Here is a 17,191-nt window from a genome sequence, read left to right as displayed (position 1 = left end):
TGCTCATCTTGATCTGCTAAGAAAAAGGACACCATGGGGAGCCAAACTAAGGCCCGGGGCCCAGATCCGGCCCAATTGCCTTCTCAATCCGGCCAGCAGATGGTCTGGGAATCAGCATGTTTTTACATGAGTAGAATGTGTCCTTTTATTTAAAATGCATCTCTGAGTTATTTGTGAGGCATAGGAATTCGTTTATTCCCCCCCCCAAAAAAGAATATAGTCCGGCCCCCCACAAGGTCTGAGGAACAATGGACTGTCCCCCTGCTGAAAAAGTTTGCTGACCCCTGAAGGACTGACTCTCTCTCTCTCTCTCTTATCTTGATCTGCCCAGAGAAAGGACACTAGCAGTGGCTAGGCGACCCAGAACGGACAATAAAAGAGGGGCAATAATCTCATTCCTCAAGTCTTTATCAAGAGGGCAAGCCAGAAGGGCATGCGCCACCGATTCGGGACTGCCATCTCTACAGGGACGTTTTTCATGTGGAATCTGTTAGAATCGTCCCTCAAGTCCAGCCGAGGGCAAGACATTCAATCTTGCGAGAGTCAAAGCGCATCTATATTTTAGAATTGCTCAGTGATGCAGATAGGGTGCCAGAGAGTCGATATGAGTATGTGGGAAAAAGCCACACCAGGGCAAAGTTTCCTCCAACCTCAAAAGGAGAGTCTGCCAAGCAAGCTGAGCCTTGTCCCTCTGGGGCTGGGGGTCCCACCCTGACCCGGGCACCTTACCTTGTTTGAGGCCATCTCGCTGACCGAATGCCTTGTCTGCAAGGTCTCCAGCTGGTCCAAGCACCAGTCCAGCTCCTCCAAGGTCTCCACGGCCAGCTTCTGGGAAGCATCTTCTGCAGAGAGGCAAGAGGAACAATCCTGTCTGCACTGACTGGCAGCAACTCTCGAGGGGACATGCCCAGCATGGAGACGTTGCCGCCAGGGGCTGAGCCTGCATTGCAAGGGGTTGGGTGACCTTTGGGTGCCCCTTGGTGAGACCTTCTTGATTCAAAGCAGCTGCTCCACCACCACGGTCATTTCACCAGTCAAAATAAAGGGCTGGTTTAAACAGGAGGATAATTGGTCCACTTAGCCCAGTGTTGTCAACACGGGCAGGCAGTATCTCTCCAAGGCTTCAGGCAGAGATTCCCATCTCCTCCCCAGAGGTGCTCAGAATTGGTACCCAGAGGCATTCATTTCCTGCCCCCAGCAGTGAGCCTAGCCATGGCGCCCTCTTTTAAATCTCTCTGCCTCATTTCCAGAAGCTCTTCCTTTGGCCTGGGTCTTGTGTATCTGTGTGTGTTGTGCGTTTGTGGCTTCCACAACTTCTGGCTCACGAGAGAGAGAGAAAGAGGCAGGCCTGGAGGCAGAGACCAGCAACAGGGGAAGAAGCGGAAAGCAGAGAGTTTTTGAATAATGAAAGAACTGAGTCAATATAGCGGCAGAGGTGGCATTAGAAAAGAGAAAGAGAGAGAGGAAGAAAGAATGGAGAGGGAGGGAGGGAGGGAGGAACTTCCTGGATCGTAAGCAGACTGCTGGTGTTTTGTGCAGAGCAGGGAGGAGATAGGAAGGCCCTGGGAACTGGGAAATGACCTGGGAACCGGGAAATGCCACAGACCCAGTGATTCTCCAAGATGCTTTGATTGACAGCCACAGACCTCACCACCTCCCTCAGGCTCTGCATGTTTTAAAACACTCACGGCCCCAGTTTCACAGGACCACAGCCTGGTGCTTCAAGAGCCTGCTTTGGATGCAGAATGTCCCGGGTTCAGTTCCTGCTGGCGTCTCCTGATGTGGCTGGGAATATCCTTTCACACCTGACGCTGAGTAAATGAGCTAAAATGTATAAATTGTGGGGTGTGATGCAGCTAAGTACAACATTCCTTGTAATGCTAGAGAAGACATGCAAGGGAATGTTTGGTCCAGCCAGTCGAAACTTCCCGTTCCTCCTGGCTGGAGCAGCCTACATTTTGCATGTGATCGAGATGGGCGTGACCTCACCTGCCCAGGTAATAAAAGGACAAGTCACGCAGCACCCCTCTCTCCTTTTGACTTCCTTCTTCGTTTGACCAGCTTTTAGCTCGGACTGCTCTGCTAGCTCTTAGAAGCACTGGGATTATTCCCCCATATGGGGCAGATCCACATGTGCATACAGTGGCACCTCGACTTACGAAGGCGATCCGTTCCATGGCGCTCTTCGTAAGTCGAAGTCTTCGGTTGTCGAAGCGCCCGTTTTGCGCATGCGCGAAGCGTGATTTTGCGTTTCTGCGTATGCGCCCACCACGCACGCCACTTCTGCGCAGGTGCTGAACACGCACACGGCGAAAAGAAAAAAGTCGGGTTTGCCGACTTTGGAAGTCGAAACCTTCGGAAGTCAAGTCATTCGAAAGTTGAGGTACCACTGTATTTGTCTCTAAGTCTGCCTTCAGGAATCCAACTCTGAAAGGGTATCAGTCAACTTCTTTCATTGACTTTGAATAAGATTGTGGCATCTTTATTCTTTTAAGAGGGATTCAAGGGAACTTACCAGGAACGTACAATTCAATCTGAAGACAGACTGAATTATACAATAGGGAGAGGCTCACACGAGCCTGCAACCAGCTATCTGCAGTGCATGTAAAAGGGGAATGTAAACTCTGCTAGGTGAAGGAACTTGCTAGTGCAAGTTAGGAAGGATATTAATAAACAATATATCCTCTCCTGCCACCCGGAAAATTCCCACATAAATCAGAATCAGGTACGTGTTGGAAATGCAAAGAAGCAGAAGGTCCGGCCTGCAGAGTAGCTAAGGGCTATTGGGAGATGATACATAACGAGATTATATATATATATATATATATATAGAGAGAGAGAGAGAGAGAGAGAGAGAGAGAGATGGTGACTTTCTCCTTTTCCCCCCTCAAAAATTATTTCCTGTAGCACAAATGGATGAACCTTTGCCTATTAATGACTAAAATGAGGTATATTCCATTGAAATATTTAAAAAGGTTACGCACAAACCGTTTTTAATTTTTTTGTATGCTGTTTTACCATTTCATAGAATTGTATTAACAATTCTATATGTATTTCGTATCAAATTTGGACACAACACCACATTCCACAACGGGGAGTGTTCTTAGCAACATAGGGTATACAAATGTCACACCTGCGCAAGGTAAAAGCCCCTTTTTGGGACCTCAAAACTCAGCCATCAGACCCTGCCAGGCATGCTGGGAAAAGAACCTACAGGAGAGGTAGCAAAACATCGCCCTCTAGTGGCGTCTATACTGTTACTGCAGCTAAAAAAAGCTTCCTTGTGTGTTTGATGACCCTATATAATGTTGTATATATGTGACTCTAAAGCTTGGGTTCAATTTTATATCTGCTTACAGTGACTTCAAAAATGGTCAAAGAACTGATAAATAATTTTTTTAAAATCATTTTGTGCGTGACGGTTTTTTTAAATCAAATCTCTTTGAAAGTAAGATTTTATCTAATCTTTAATGAAAGCTCATCAAATTATGATACAGGGAAATGAGGTTGTAAAAAAGTCATCATATATATATATATATATATATATATATATATATATATATATATGAGAGAGAGAGATCCTTTCCCAAAAGGAGGGAAGGAGGGATAACTAGATCAGATGTACCAAAGAGCCAAAGGAATGTGTTTCTGTATGTGACAATTTCAGTAAAAGTATGATATGCCCCCAAATGGCGTTCTATGGTCCATCGTGTCACGAAGAGTCGGACACGACTAAACGACTAAACAACAACAACAACAACAGGGAGGAATGGGAGATGGGAGGAGGCAGCCCTCACGAAAGAGGAGCAGCAGCTGAAATTAATGGACTATGCAGAATTAGCAAATCTAGTAAAACTAGTAAATCAAGGAACAAAAGGAGACAGCCTTCAAGGGGGATTTGAAAATGTTTGTAGATTATTTTTAAAAAATTGTTGGAAACATGTTAGCACCCTAGCAGGTTTGGAGTAAGTTCAGCAGTACAAATTATTTTGAGAATAAAGTTGAGAAAAGTAGGCGTAGATCAATTAGAATATGCAGCGGCAAAAGATAATTGTGAGAAAACCATGAAAGGGTGGGAGGGATGTTGAATTCTTAAGTGACTGTATACCGGGAAAGGTTCAAATTATTGTATTTTTTTGTGGGAAAAATTATGAAAAGGGGGAATGTCCTTCTTTGCACAGTGTGTGGTTAAACTGTGGAACTGGTTCCCCCAGGAGGGAATGGCAGCTGTCAGTCTAGGGGGCTTCAAAAGAGGATGAGACAAATTCATGGCCTTCAGGTCCCACACTTAGGGGTCTGGATATTCCTGGTTCCAAGAGTCGGTGTGTTTAGGCGTCTGCTCACCCCACAGCTTGCTTCCCTGCCCCTTTCCTAATTGCAAAAAAAATTCCTTGTAGGGATTCTTAAAGTTGTGCAGACCCACATTTCCCCGGTAGGCACCTTCCCCCCCCCAAAAAATTGACAGGGCCCAGATGGAACTCACCTGGCAGGTTGACTTTAGACGTGGGCGGCAGGTTGGGAATGCCAGACGATCTCCTGTAAGAGACAGAGCATCTCTAAGCCTCCAGCATCATATTTGGTGGCAGAGGGCATCGTGGTCAGGTCCCTGTCAGGGCCAGATTGAGGTTTGATGCGGCCCTTTCGATGTCCAGCTGTCCATTGTCAACAACACATTGCCGCTGTTTTTTTTTTGTGTTGAATATATTCTATATGGCCATTGATGGACCTCATAGCTATCTAAAGCCATTGGAACATAACAAATAGGAGCCCACACAACACAAAACAGGGTTGCTGGGTGTAGGTTTTATTTTATTTGTTTTTTATCTTAGATTTTGGAAATATACATCCAGGGTTTTTTTCCTTTAATTTTTTGGGGGGCCCCAAGAGAGTGGGGCCCTAGGCTATAGCTTGTTAAGCTTAGACGTAAATCCGGCATTGCCTGTGCTCCCCACCGACCCCAAAAGTGTGGGATGTAACATAAGCAGTCAAATGCAACATTTCCTGTTTGCCTAGAGTGGACACAGATAGGGGGATGTTCCTCCAGCCAGGAGGACTTCCTGTCTCACCTGGTCTGGACCATCTTCCCTCTGCGTGGGACCAGGTAGATGGCCATGGCCCTTTGTGACCCCAGTCACGCAGCCATCTTCTTCCCTTCTTCTTCGATTTATTCCATCTCGATGTCCTTTGCTGTCTGCTGGCTCTCTGCCAGCAGCACACGGGCTCAATCCCCACATGGGATAAACCCCCTCTCTCTTCTGTAACTACAAGCTAGAGCCTGCCTTCAGGATCATACTGCGAACTGAATGTAAGTAAACTTCTTGTTCCTTTTAAGAGAAGACTGCTGTGTCCTTTATTCATTTTAAAAGGGATTAAAGGGGAATTTACCAGGATCAATCCAATTTGGACAAGCCAGACTGACTTGCTTAACTCAAGAGATTCAAACAAATCTATCAACTAGCTTCCTGCAATGTACTCTGCTACCAGCTCACTAGTGTGAGTGAGGAAGGATAGTATTTAATCAATATATCCTCTCCTACTATTCACGACATTCCCACAAAAAGCAGCTCACTCACTTGCTGCCGAGGCGTTCCTGCAGGTGGGTCAAGGTGGCGAAGTTACTGCGCACTGTCCGCAGGCTGGCCAGGACCTGGAGGGGGTGGAAGAAGTCCATTCAGAATCGGCTGCATGCAACGGCCGGTGCAGTCGGCCAGGGCTAATCCCTTTAACAATTGCAAACCAAAAACCTGCAGGACTCGTGTGCCTTTAGTAGTTGCAAAAAACCACACGCAGGGTTCCTGAATCTTCCGTAATTCCTAGTCTTTTCTCCCGCTCTCATTCCCGCAAGCCCAGGCCCCAACCCTGAAGAGATTCCTACCTGTGCGAAAGGAGTGACAATCAGGTCTTCTCCATGCCTGCAAAAGAAGAGGTGAAAATCTGTTAATCCCAAGGAGGACGGACAAGGGCGCTGGTTCGGATTAATGGCACTTTCTCTGGATTGTGGAAGAGTTTGCTTCCAAGGTAGGCTAGCAAATCTTCCTGGCATTTTCAGATAAATGAGTTGCAGGACCCCACCAGCCAAAGCCTGAGGCCTCCTGCCCTCCCATTGGACATCGCAGAAGGCGCAGGGCCCTTTCCTTGCAAGCGGAAAGCGGTCGGGGGTCCTCAGGCTTCGTTCTGATGCCTGCGAAGAGCACTCACAATTCGAATTCTGTAAAATTCTACGGGATTCCAATTGCAACGCGAAAGGACAAAGGAGAAATAAATGAAGCAGCGCAGATACAATTAAAAACCACCATGTATCTAGAGCGATGCATGACAGTTGCTATAACAGACTTGCAAATTTCTTAAATGGGCCACCAGCGGAATATTAAGATTATTATTTAGGGAAGTTTTTAATGATTGATGTTTCAATCTATTTTTAACCTTCTGTTGGAAGCTGCCCAGAGTGGCTGGGGAAAGGCAGCCAGAGGGGCGAGGCAGAAATAATAAATTATTATTATTAATAAATTATTATTGTTATTTTCAAGGGAACTGGAGATTCACTGCTTTGAGCGTTTTGCCCTCCACCAATTTTAAAAGACTGGGGTGAGTCTTACGGCTCAATACTGGTTTTTTTGTGTGTGTTTGGGGGGGGGGCGACCCAGCAGAATTCAATTTCCATATGCATCCCCCCGCCAAACCCTATCAAAAAACGCCAGCCCCCCCCCCCGGTGCCTGCAGGCGTTTTCCACCCCAGCCAGACTGACAACTACACATTCCCTTGCGGAAAGCACACTGCCAACATCCCCAAGGCGTTGCATCCGAATTGCCCGGCACTCTGCGCATGCTCACATGTCGCTGGCAACGGAGGAGTTGCGGGACATGGCCTTGGGTGAGAGGTCGTAGTCGCTGTCTGAGCGGTAGAGGAAGGACTCGCGGCGCTGGCCATGGGGGGTGGCCCCTTGCAGCACGAGTCCCAGGCCGGGGTGGGTCTGGGCGTCCAGAGGGGTCCGTCCCGGGGAGAAGCCATTCTCCAGGTCGAAACTGGAGGGAGAAAGAGAGGAGAGAGGGGCGTCAGGAGCAAGAAACAACAGCCACACCCTGCCATTTCTCACCACCGGGCATCCGGAGGTAGACTGCCTCTGACGGTGGAGGCTCCATTTATTCGTTCTCCCACGATTTAGCAGGCACAACTCTTTTATTTCTCTGTCATTCCATCTACATCCCAGGAGCTCCAGGCAGCACAGACGCATCTGCCCATTTTCATTTTATATATACCGTATTTTTCCATGTATAAGACTATCTTTTTTCCTAATTTTTTGAAGTTTAAAATCAGGGGTCGTCTTATACACGGATAGTGCATAGCGCATTTTCTTAATTTTGGGTTAAGAAAAATAAGGGTCATCTTATACATGGGGATGTGTTATACACAGAAAAATAAGGTGTATATAATTTCCTGTTTTACAATTTAGAATCCTCATTTAAACATCCTTAAAATGACTTCCCTTCTTCTCTTTCCATGGTTCGTTTTGCATGCCATAAATCCCCGCCTATTTTACATAAACTAAACCATTCGGTATTCCATTATTGCATCCATCAAAACTTATTTACACTGTTGAATTTATCATAATGCTGCCAGCGTTTTCAAATATACACAATACCCCCCATATATTCAATTAACCTTTTCCGATCTCCTCCAAACGTACGTTCTTCTTGTTCTCTTATTCTATATGTTAAGTCTGCAAGATGCGCATATTCTGTCGACTTAAGTTGCCCTTCTTCTTTGCTTGTTTTCCATTTTTGGGCTAACATCGGAATTATCCACAACAAAAAAGACTCTGGTTCTCCCCAAATTGTCACAACCACCCTGCGAGGTAGGCTAAGGCGGGGAGATGAGGGTTGGGGAGTTGAAAACGGGCCTTGCAATTTATTTTATTTTATTTTGATTTGATTTTGCATTGTGTTTTTCCCACTGTTATTTTTGAAAATGAATAAAATGTTAACAAAAGAAGAGAATGAGTCTTACAGGATGCTGCTGCAGTGTGCTAGCCTATGGCTTCATTTAATTCTTCCTTTTAAAGAGAAAAGGCATAACTTTTCCCGCATATGCCACTTCCCAACTGCTGACAGCGAGAGCTGGAAAACAGGCAGTTGGATTCCACATATTTTCTGTCGCTGCTGCGTACGTGAAAAAGCTCGTTCTCCCCCCAAAAAAGATGAAGTACGTAAGCCAAGATGGGGGGCAAAGCCTGTGGTTTTCCAGATGTTTCTCCCTCTGTTCCCGACTCCTGACCCAGGCAAAACAATTCACTTCCTAGGCTTTCATCTTGGATACTGTATATACATGTTTCTAGCGAGGGGAAGCTCTCGGGAGGCAGCCCAGATTCCACGAATTCAGGAACCGGCTCCTGTTCTCATGCCGAGGGCCTCTCTCTTTCCCTCCGCCCAAGCTGGGGACTCTCATCTTGTGACAGGGAGTTCCACAGGTGGACATGTCCACTGCATTCTCCCTGGTTGACCAGGATGACTCAGGGTCCTAGTTTAGGGAGCCTCAGTGGCGGAAGACCTGCTTTGAGTGGAGAAGGTTGAATCCCTGGCCTCCCCAGCTAATGCCACCGAATTATAGAGTTGGGAAGGGAGCCCGGGGGTGATCTAGTCCAACCCCATTTTGACGCAGGAAGCTTTCGCCCAGTGTGGGACTTGAACCCACGACCCCGAGATTCAGAGTCTTCTGCTCTGCCCTACACTGTGCAGAACTTCAGGAACTCTCTATATTACTATATTCCTGATTTATTTCAATTATTGCATGGGCATCCCATTCTCCCCCTCCTCATTCAATCCCCACAACGACCCTGCGAGGAAGGTGAGGCTGAGAGTGAGTTTCTTTATTTTATTTTTCTTTTCTTTTGATAACAATTTCTTACTTTTCCAAAAATAACAAAAAAGAAAATGTCAACAATACAAGTAATTTTAAAACCCTGCCCAGGGTTGTGGCCAAATGGGGATTCAAACCCTGGTCTCTCCCAGGTCCGAGCCTGATGTTTCGAACAAAACACACTGTTGCTGTATGTAGGTTTTATTTTACTTGTTTTTTATCTTCTAATTTGGATGATAATAATAATAATAATAATAATAATAATAATAATAATAATAATAATAATAATATATTATTTATACCCCGCCCATCTGGCTGGAGACCACTCTGGGTGGCTTCCAACAGAAAAATAAAATAAAATAATCGATTAAACATTAAAAGCCTCCCTAAACAGGGCTGCCTTCAGATGTCTTCTAAAAAATCTGGTAGCTGTTTTTCTCTTTGACATCTGATGGGAGGGCATTCCACAGGGCAGGTGCCACAACCGAGAAGGCCCTCTGCCTGGTTCCCTGTAACTTGGCTTCTCGCAACGAGGGAACCGCCAGAAGGCATGGGCGTAGGCAGGGGGGAGGGGGCAATTGCCCCCCTAGAAGCAGGGCCGCTGGCCAGCCTGCCCCGCTGCCCGCCCGGTGCCGTCTCCCTTCTCCCTGGCTGGCTGTGGGGCGGGCGGAGGGAAAGCCAGACAACCGCTTTGCGCGGCTCTGGGGCTTTCCCTCCACCCGCGCCGGCGATCGCAGAGGGGGAGGAGGGGATCGGATCAGCCCGATTTCGGGCTGATCCTGGCGCCCACTCGCCCCTGCCGTTCGAGGAGGGGGAGGAGGGGGTCGGAGCAGCCCGAAATTGGGCTGCTCCGATCCCCTCCTCCCCCTCCGCGATCGCCGGAGCGGGTGGAGGGAAAGCTGGCAAGGGAGAAGGGAGCTTTTCTTGCCCTGTTGTGCCCCTCCCCCTCCCCTTGCCCCCGCCCCTTGCCCCCCCCCGATTTTCATCCTGGCTACGCCCCTGCCAGAAGGCCTTTGGCACTGGACCTCAGTGTCCGGGCAGAACGATGGGGGAGGAGATGCTCCTTCAGGTATACTGGGCCTTTGAGGCCATTTAGGTTTTTTCCTTTATTTGGGGGGGGGCATCCAAGAAAGTAGGGCGCTAAGCTATAGCTTGTTTAGCTTACAGTATACGTAAATCCGGCACTGGTATAAATAGATAAATAGATGGATGGAAGATGATAGATAGATAGATAGATAGATAGATAGATAGATAGATAGATAGATAATATTTTGGAAATGTACACCCACTTTCTTTCCTTTATTTTTCTGGGGGCCCCCCAAGAGTGTGGGGTCCTAAGCTAGAGCTTGTTGAGCTTATACATAAATTCGGCACTGGACAGAGCGGTGACCCCCCTCGTTGGGGCAAAAGAGGGTCATGGCAGCCCCCTTTTCGGGGACGCCAAACCCCAACGGCCCCCTCCTTCCCGTCTGCCCTCCCCAAAAACCCCCGGTCTCTGCCTGCCTCTGATGTCTCCCTCCTCTTGCCTGCTGGCCCTGAGCCCATTTCCATGACGCTGTGAGAGAAAAAGCGTGCGCCCCCCCCCCCCAGGGACTTGGAAGAAGCAGTGAGCCAAGATCCACAGGTGCTATAGACATCAGGGGAATCATAGAGTCGGAAGGGACACCCCAGCGATCATTCAGCCTGACCCCCTGCAATCCAGGAATCTCAGCTAAAGCATCCAGGACAGATGGCCATCCAACCGCTATTTAAAAACCTCCAAGGAAGGAGAGGCCACCACCTTCCATCCCAAACAGCTGACTGTCAGAAAGTTCTTCCTGACGTTGCGTCGGAAACTCCTTCCTTGTCGCCCGAAGCCACGGGTTCGAGTCCTACCCTCTGGAGCGGGAGAAAACTCAGGCGCTTAGAAAGCAAATTTCAACCTCTTTTATCATTTTGACTTTTGTATGTTCAAAAGTCCCTCGAAATTTTTCCCTTCGTTTTCAAAGATAGACTGGAAAAACCATTGGAAAAAAAGTTTCATTTCCCATAAGCAGAAAACAGCAGAAACATGCCAGAGAGGAGGAAATTAGGTAAACCTCAAAATGCAGTTTTTTGTCACTGGGGTTGTAAACGTCGAAACTGGGTGACTCGGGGAAAGAAGTCACTAATTTTGTCGAGCTGGAATTGAACTGTTGAGCGGCTTTCGATATGGGAAAAGAAAATGTTACGATTTTAAAACAGAAGCAGAACAGCCTGAACTTGGCCTGGCAGCGAATGGGCAGCTGGTGGCGTCCTCTTGTCAGCAATTGATCCCTGGAAAAAAATCCGGAAAACAGAAAGGAGAGCTGGCACCCACCTTGTCCTGGCCAGGCTGTACCCGATGCAAGAGGGCCTCCGTGGGAACAGCATCCTTGGTTTACCCGCGGAGGAGCCACGGAGGGCATCCACAGGACCCCCACCCGCAGCCTCTGCCGCTGCCACCCTCCCCGTGACACCCATTTGACAGGGAACAAAGGGCCCCCTTTCAGCCGCTTTCCCCGGTTCACGTCAGGCCCAGATGGAGCAGAGAATCACCCGATTGTCTCCCCAACGCCCGTCTCGAAGTGGGTCGTGGGGTGGGGGGCGCAGGGCCAGGGGGGTGGGCTCCTTCAACGGGGACCGCCGGGGTGTCCCCTCAACACCTGTGGGGTTTTATTTAATGCCAAAAGCAGCCTGGGGAAATGACCAAGCAACTTGCTCTGTCTCTCCCCACCCCCCAAAAACCACGCCACTCCTTGTTTTCCTTCTGGTTCGCTTCTCCTCCTGGCACCCAAACGGGACACAAAAGCTTCATTGTGGGCCTGGGTCATCTGGGAAGGGATAACCAGTGGGGGGGGGCTTCCCTGTCCTCTGCCCGCCGTGACCTTTGGTGACCCAGAGGGCCGTATGGCCGCTCGCAAGGAAGCTTTCGGGGGCCGTGTGGTGACTGACGGACCCCTCCCAGGGCCAAAAGGCACCCGTTCAAACCAGACCTCTGCTCACTCCATCTGCACATCCCTCCAGCTAGGCAAGGAAGCCGAAAGACACATTTCTGGTCAGGAGAACTGCGGAACTCACTGCTGCAGGATGGAGCGATGGCTAAGCTAACCTACACCAGGGGGTTGCGGCTGGGTGTTCATCAGTATGCGGATGATACCCAGCTCTACATCTCTTTCAAATCAGGACCAGTGAAGGTGGTGAAGGTCCTGTCTGAGTGCCTGGAGGCGGTTGGAGGATGGATGGCGGCTAACAGATTGAGGTTGAATCCTGACAAGACAGGAGGACTGTTATTGGGGGACAGGAGGCGGGCAGGTGTGGAGGACTCCCTGGTCCTGAATGGGGCAACTGTATAAGACTCGGGGTTTTTTACACTGAGATAATGTTAAAAAACAGGGGTCGTCTTATACACGGGGGTCGTCTTCCCCCATTTTCATAAATTTGAGTCCCCCAAAATAGGGGGAAAATACAGTAAATGTGCAGTCTTCCCCCATAGCTAAATGGAACCTCTCCATTCAGGGGAAGTCTATCCTGGAGTACCAGCGGCCAGAAAAAAGTCTGCCCCTGACTGAGCCATCCTGGGTGTAACTTAATCAATGGATTAATAGCAATTTACCATATATCTGACCTTTTAACACTTTTTTTGCATACCGGTTGGCTAAACAGACACATCTCCGCAAGCCGATCCCCCTTACTTTTTTTTTTTTTAATGTTTCATTCTCTTATATACATTAATTTTTTGACCCAACACCCCACAAAGGCACTATTGAAAAGGCTCTCTTTTTTTCCATTAAACGATCGCAGCGCAAAATTCGGTGCAGGACCCGAAAGACTGAAATGAGCACTGTGTTGGCGGCAGCGCAAACAAGGAAGGGCGAATGGGGCTGGCTTCCCCGCCCCCCCTCCCCATCCCTAGAGGCAGGCTGGGGCTGAGAGATGGAGGTTGGCCCCAAGGTGCTCCGCGGCCGAGCGAGGATTCGAACCCGGGCCACCCCAGTGCCCTTCAACACCACACAATGCTGGAGGGCTTGGTGGAATATTTGCGGGCGCCTTGCGAGTGCTGTCAAGAGCCTCTAGCCAAATGCGGACCCCCAAACATCTCCACTTGGCTCTCGGGGACATTGGGGGGGGGCGCAAGTACCTCTGCCAGGTTGAGCTCTTGCTATGCCTCTTGGATGGTGTAGAAACCAGCTTCTTGCACATGAGGGTAAAATTCGCATTCGGCGCTCTGCCCTGGCTTGCAGCCCCCGGGAAGCAAAGCGGCCCCCGGGCTGAGAAAGGTCCCCCCCCCTCTCGAATGTTGGAAATGTAAAGAAAAGGAAGGAATTTTTTTATCAGATGTGGTAGACTCGTAATAAAGTAAAAGCTTCTTGTGATATGATATATAATGAGTGAAAGAAAATGTACAAAAGCACATTTGTTTAAAAAAACAACCCTGAAGCATTCTTATTGGGGATAATAGGTGAGGAAATCCCAAAGAAATATCAAACCAAAGAAAGATCAACCTTCAATATACCATCGATATAAGCGTGGCAGATGAAGACGATTGAATATGCAGAATAGGCAAAGTTGATCGGGAAAATCCGAAACCAGTGCGATCAAACGTTCCAAAAAGACGAGTAAATTTATACAATATCTGAAGGAAAATGGCAAGCAATTAACAACACTACCAGGACTGACTTAAGAAGATCTGTTGATATATACCTTTGTACATATTTGTTTAAAAAATTGACAATAGAAATGGATATAATGTAAACGGGGGGGGGGGGGGAAGTATAGATACTATAATATAGAAAAGAATGAAGGTAACCGTAAGGGCGGGGGGGGGGGGGAGGTCGACGGCTCATTTGAGCAAATGCCGCCGTGGGAACAGATGAGTGTCCTTTAACAATATAAAATGGAAACTCAATCAATATGATATTAAAAAATAAATGGAAAAAGAGAAAGGTCCCCCCCCCACCCACTCAAAGTGCGGGGCCTTACTGCGGCGTCCCCTTACCAGAGCGGGTGCGCCACGGTGAAGCGCCGCTGCAGCCGCATGCCGCCAGGGTTGGAGATCGCCTTCCGGAAGAGGACGGGCGAGTTGTGGGGTGAGGGGGCCGGGGAGCCCCCAGGGGAGCCTTGCGCCTTGGCGGATTGCAGCATCGTTCCCACCGACCGGCAAATTCAGACGACTTGGGCAATGGGGAGTGTTGCCTGCCGACTCAGATGCCCTCGGCGCCACGCGAGACTCGAACCCAGCCCTCACCGAGGAAGAGTCCCCTCCACTCGGAGGCCCCCGGGGGACCGGTCTCCTTCCCGCAGAGTTTCCGCAGGGGGTGCTCCGCGAAGCCCAGATCCCAGATGCCGGAGGGCCGGGGAGGAAGAAGGGGGTCCGCCATCCTGGCCCGAAGGGAGGACCCCAAGTGCGAAGCACGCCTCTGCTCCGTCCCGTCCCAGGAATCCTTTTGCAGAGAGGCCAACCCCCAGCTGGGAAGCTAAACAAACGCCTTGGCCGAGCTCCAAGTGCCGAGTGCAAGTGCCAAGTTTCCCTCATCGCTGTCTCTGTCGGGACTGGAAAGGGGGGTGCGACCAGCCCGGCCCCTGAGCCCAACCTCTGAACGGGGCAGGCTTGCAGCCGGTGTTCCAGGAAAATCCATTTTATTAAGAATATAGAAGCCCCTATGTCCGGGTGACACAATCCGGCCTTGGCACTGGTCACAGTAAGCACAACAAGAAGCGACGAGCCCTGCGAGGCGGGCCTGGCTCCCAAAATTTGGCCAAGCCTGCCCTGTCATCGTGGTGCCCTTGGCGGGTCCGATTACGCTGGCAGTCAGGATCCCTCCCAAAAAAGGAGGGAGGGAAAACACACCCCGGCAAATGCAAACAGTTGCCGTGACCTTTTGCCGCTCGGCTTCTCCTCTTCCCAAATCTCTGCTGCTCGTCATTGTCGTCCGTTGAGAGACTGACAGTGGGGAAACACAAGCCCAACTTCCGGGTGGCTTTGCCATTTAAATAAGAAATGTGTTGGAAAGCGAAAAGAAACAGCTCCTGGCATTGCTTGATGTAGAACAGAGAAGACAACTGGGTTGTGGGGCTTTTAAAAATAGGTGTTAAAACCAGGAATGGAGAGGGGGCAGTTAAACGACCCCAAAAAACCCCAAGTCCCACCACAGCCCTGTTTAGGGAAGTTTTTAATGACTGATGTTTTAATGTATTTTTAATCTTTTGTTGGAAGCCGCCCAGAGTGGCTGGGGAAACCCAGCCAGATGGGTGGGGTATAAATTTATTATTATTTATTATTATTATTATTAGGAGTATAACTAAGGCCAGGACAATGACTGTTGACTCAGACACAACAGCAAAGAAGCTCAGAAAAGCAGTCCATAAAATCGTAGCACTAAGCTGATACCACGACTCGTACTGTTTCCTCCGACTATCCAATATAGAATCAAATAATCACCAAAATTCAACGGTTTGACCCATTTCCTTGGTTCCAAAGGCTCATGGCACTCTGGAAGAGGGGAATCCAGAGCTCCTCCTGCCTCCATAATTCCTGAGGCATAGAGTCCCATACACACAGGGCAGGATTTATGAGGCCCTCAGCTCCTGAAGGTCATGGGGCCCTTTCTATGTCCAGATGTCCACAACAAATTGCCGCTGTTTTTTGGGTTGAATATATGCCATATGAAAAAAATTCCTTCCAGTAGCACCTTAGAGACCAACTAAATGTTCTTAGTTGGTCTCTAAGGTGCTCTAAGTGTCTCTAAGGTGCTCCTGGAAGGAAATTTTTTATTTAGTTTCGACTACAGCAGACCAACACGGCTACCTACCTGTAACTATATGCTAGAATGGTCATTGATGGACCTGATAGGTATCTCAAGCCATTTGCACCTGTTGCCCTGCAACCAGTCCATGCACCCTATATATAGAAAGGAGCAAAGCAGGGATATTTGAGGGAGCAGGATAGCAGGCGGGGCCCATGACTTACATCCTAGGAGCCGACACAACATAAAACACGGTTGCTGGGTGTAGGGTTTATTTTATTTGTTTTTTATCTTAGAATAATAGAGTTGGAAGAGACCACAAGGGCCATCCACTCCAACCCCCTGCCAAGCAGGAAACACCATCAAAGCATTCTTGACATATGGCTGTCAAGCCTCTGCTTAAAGACCTCCAAAGAAGGAGACTCCACCACACTCCTTGGCAGCAAATTCCACTGCCGAACAGCTCTTACTGTCAGGAAGTTCTTCCTAATGTTATATTTTGGAAATGGACATCCAGGTTTTCCCCCGTCCTTTCATTCCCCACCCCCCGAGAGTGGGGGCCTAAGCTAGAGCTTGTTTAGTTTCTACATAAATCCGGCACTGCGTACACAGCAGCCCTCCCTTGAGGGAAACAACGAACCTCCGCTGATGGTTTTGCTTAGGCCAGGGGTTCCAAAAGCCCATCCTCTGGAAGACTGGAGGGTGTTATAAGGAAAAAAACTTCTCCTTTTCCCTTATGGGGTATCCAAGAGCCCCTATGGAGTTCTGAAGTTCCCCTTCGGTAGGAGGAAAAAGCAGAGCCCAAGCAGACGACACAAAAGGAAAGAGGGATGAGGAGGGAAGAGGGGAACCAAGCGAGCTCAGGCTCCGACTCTTCCACTTGTTGTTTCTGCAACCTCCAGATGGAATATCTGGTTAGACAATGCGAGAAACATGAGGCTGGACCAGGCAGATCTTTCCTACGAGTTCTTTAGGAAATAGAGATCCTCCAAGAGATCCTCTTTTCATGCTCTTGTGATAAGAAAAAAACTGCTCCCTTTCCCTTATGGTGTGATGGCCTGCGATTCGGACTCAGGTGCTGAACCTGAGGTGTCCCAGCCTGCACAGCATCCCCCGCCTCCAGAACCAGCTGAGCCGGGGCTAGGGCCTGAGCCTGAAGGGTCCTCACCTGCGCAGGATCCTCCGGGGCAGTCATCAGCTGAGTCTGCTCTGGGCCCTGATGGGATGGAAGACCCCTTTGCCTATAGCTGCCCCACTCCCAGCCCCGTCAGGGGAAGCCGAGGCTGCCTCCGGGTCCAGTAACCCACCAGCCTCTCCTGAGCTGCAGAGGCGAAGGGCAGAGAGGCGAAGAAGGGAGCTAAGTTCTTGCAGGAGGAGTGTTTGCCTCCAGGCCAGAAGGAGAGGTGAGTCACCGGAGGATCGGGGCCGCTCCATGCCTCAGGGCAGAGAAAAGCCAGCCAGACCCAGCTCCAAGTTGCGTGAGCAACATACTGTAGTGGCTGACGTGAGCCTGCCTGTGAGCGTGTGCCTGCTCCCTGCCGGACTGACCCCTTGCTGGACTCCTCGACCTCGGACCTTTGACCCTGCTTTATGG

At 49.2% G+C, this 17,191-nt stretch overlaps 1 protein-coding gene across 2 annotated transcripts in view; it reads right to left on the bottom strand.

The window, feature by feature from the left end:
* PDE4C (phosphodiesterase 4C) overlaps nt 1-17,191 on the bottom strand; it is a 90,049-nt gene that overhangs the window by 25,827 nt on the left and 47,031 nt on the right. The window contains exons 1-6 of one of the 2 annotated variants that reach the window (XM_035119373.2): nt 13,851-14,853; nt 6,832-7,023; nt 5,876-5,912; nt 5,574-5,647; nt 4,484-4,536; nt 730-842 (exon numbers count right to left, since the gene is read on the bottom strand). In XM_035119373.2, the coding sequence (XP_034975264.2) occupies nt 730-842; nt 4,484-4,536; nt 5,574-5,647; nt 5,876-5,912; nt 6,832-7,023; nt 13,851-13,996 (615 nt within the window). In that variant the 5' untranslated portion in view covers nt 13,997-14,853. Of the gene's footprint in view, nt 1-729; nt 843-4,483; nt 4,537-5,573; nt 5,648-5,875; nt 5,913-6,831; nt 7,024-13,850; nt 14,854-17,191 lie in introns of those variants that run through there. The other variant, XM_035119374.2, reaches the window with a different exon arrangement.

The sequence above is a fragment of the Zootoca vivipara genome, chromosome 6 (genome assembly GCF_963506605.1).
Source record: "Zootoca vivipara chromosome 6, rZooViv1.1, whole genome shotgun sequence".
Lineage (NCBI taxonomy): Eukaryota > Metazoa > Chordata > Lepidosauria > Squamata > Lacertidae > Zootoca > Zootoca vivipara.
Note: the sequence above shows the minus strand (reverse complement) of the source record. Positions and strands in the feature narration are given on the sequence as shown.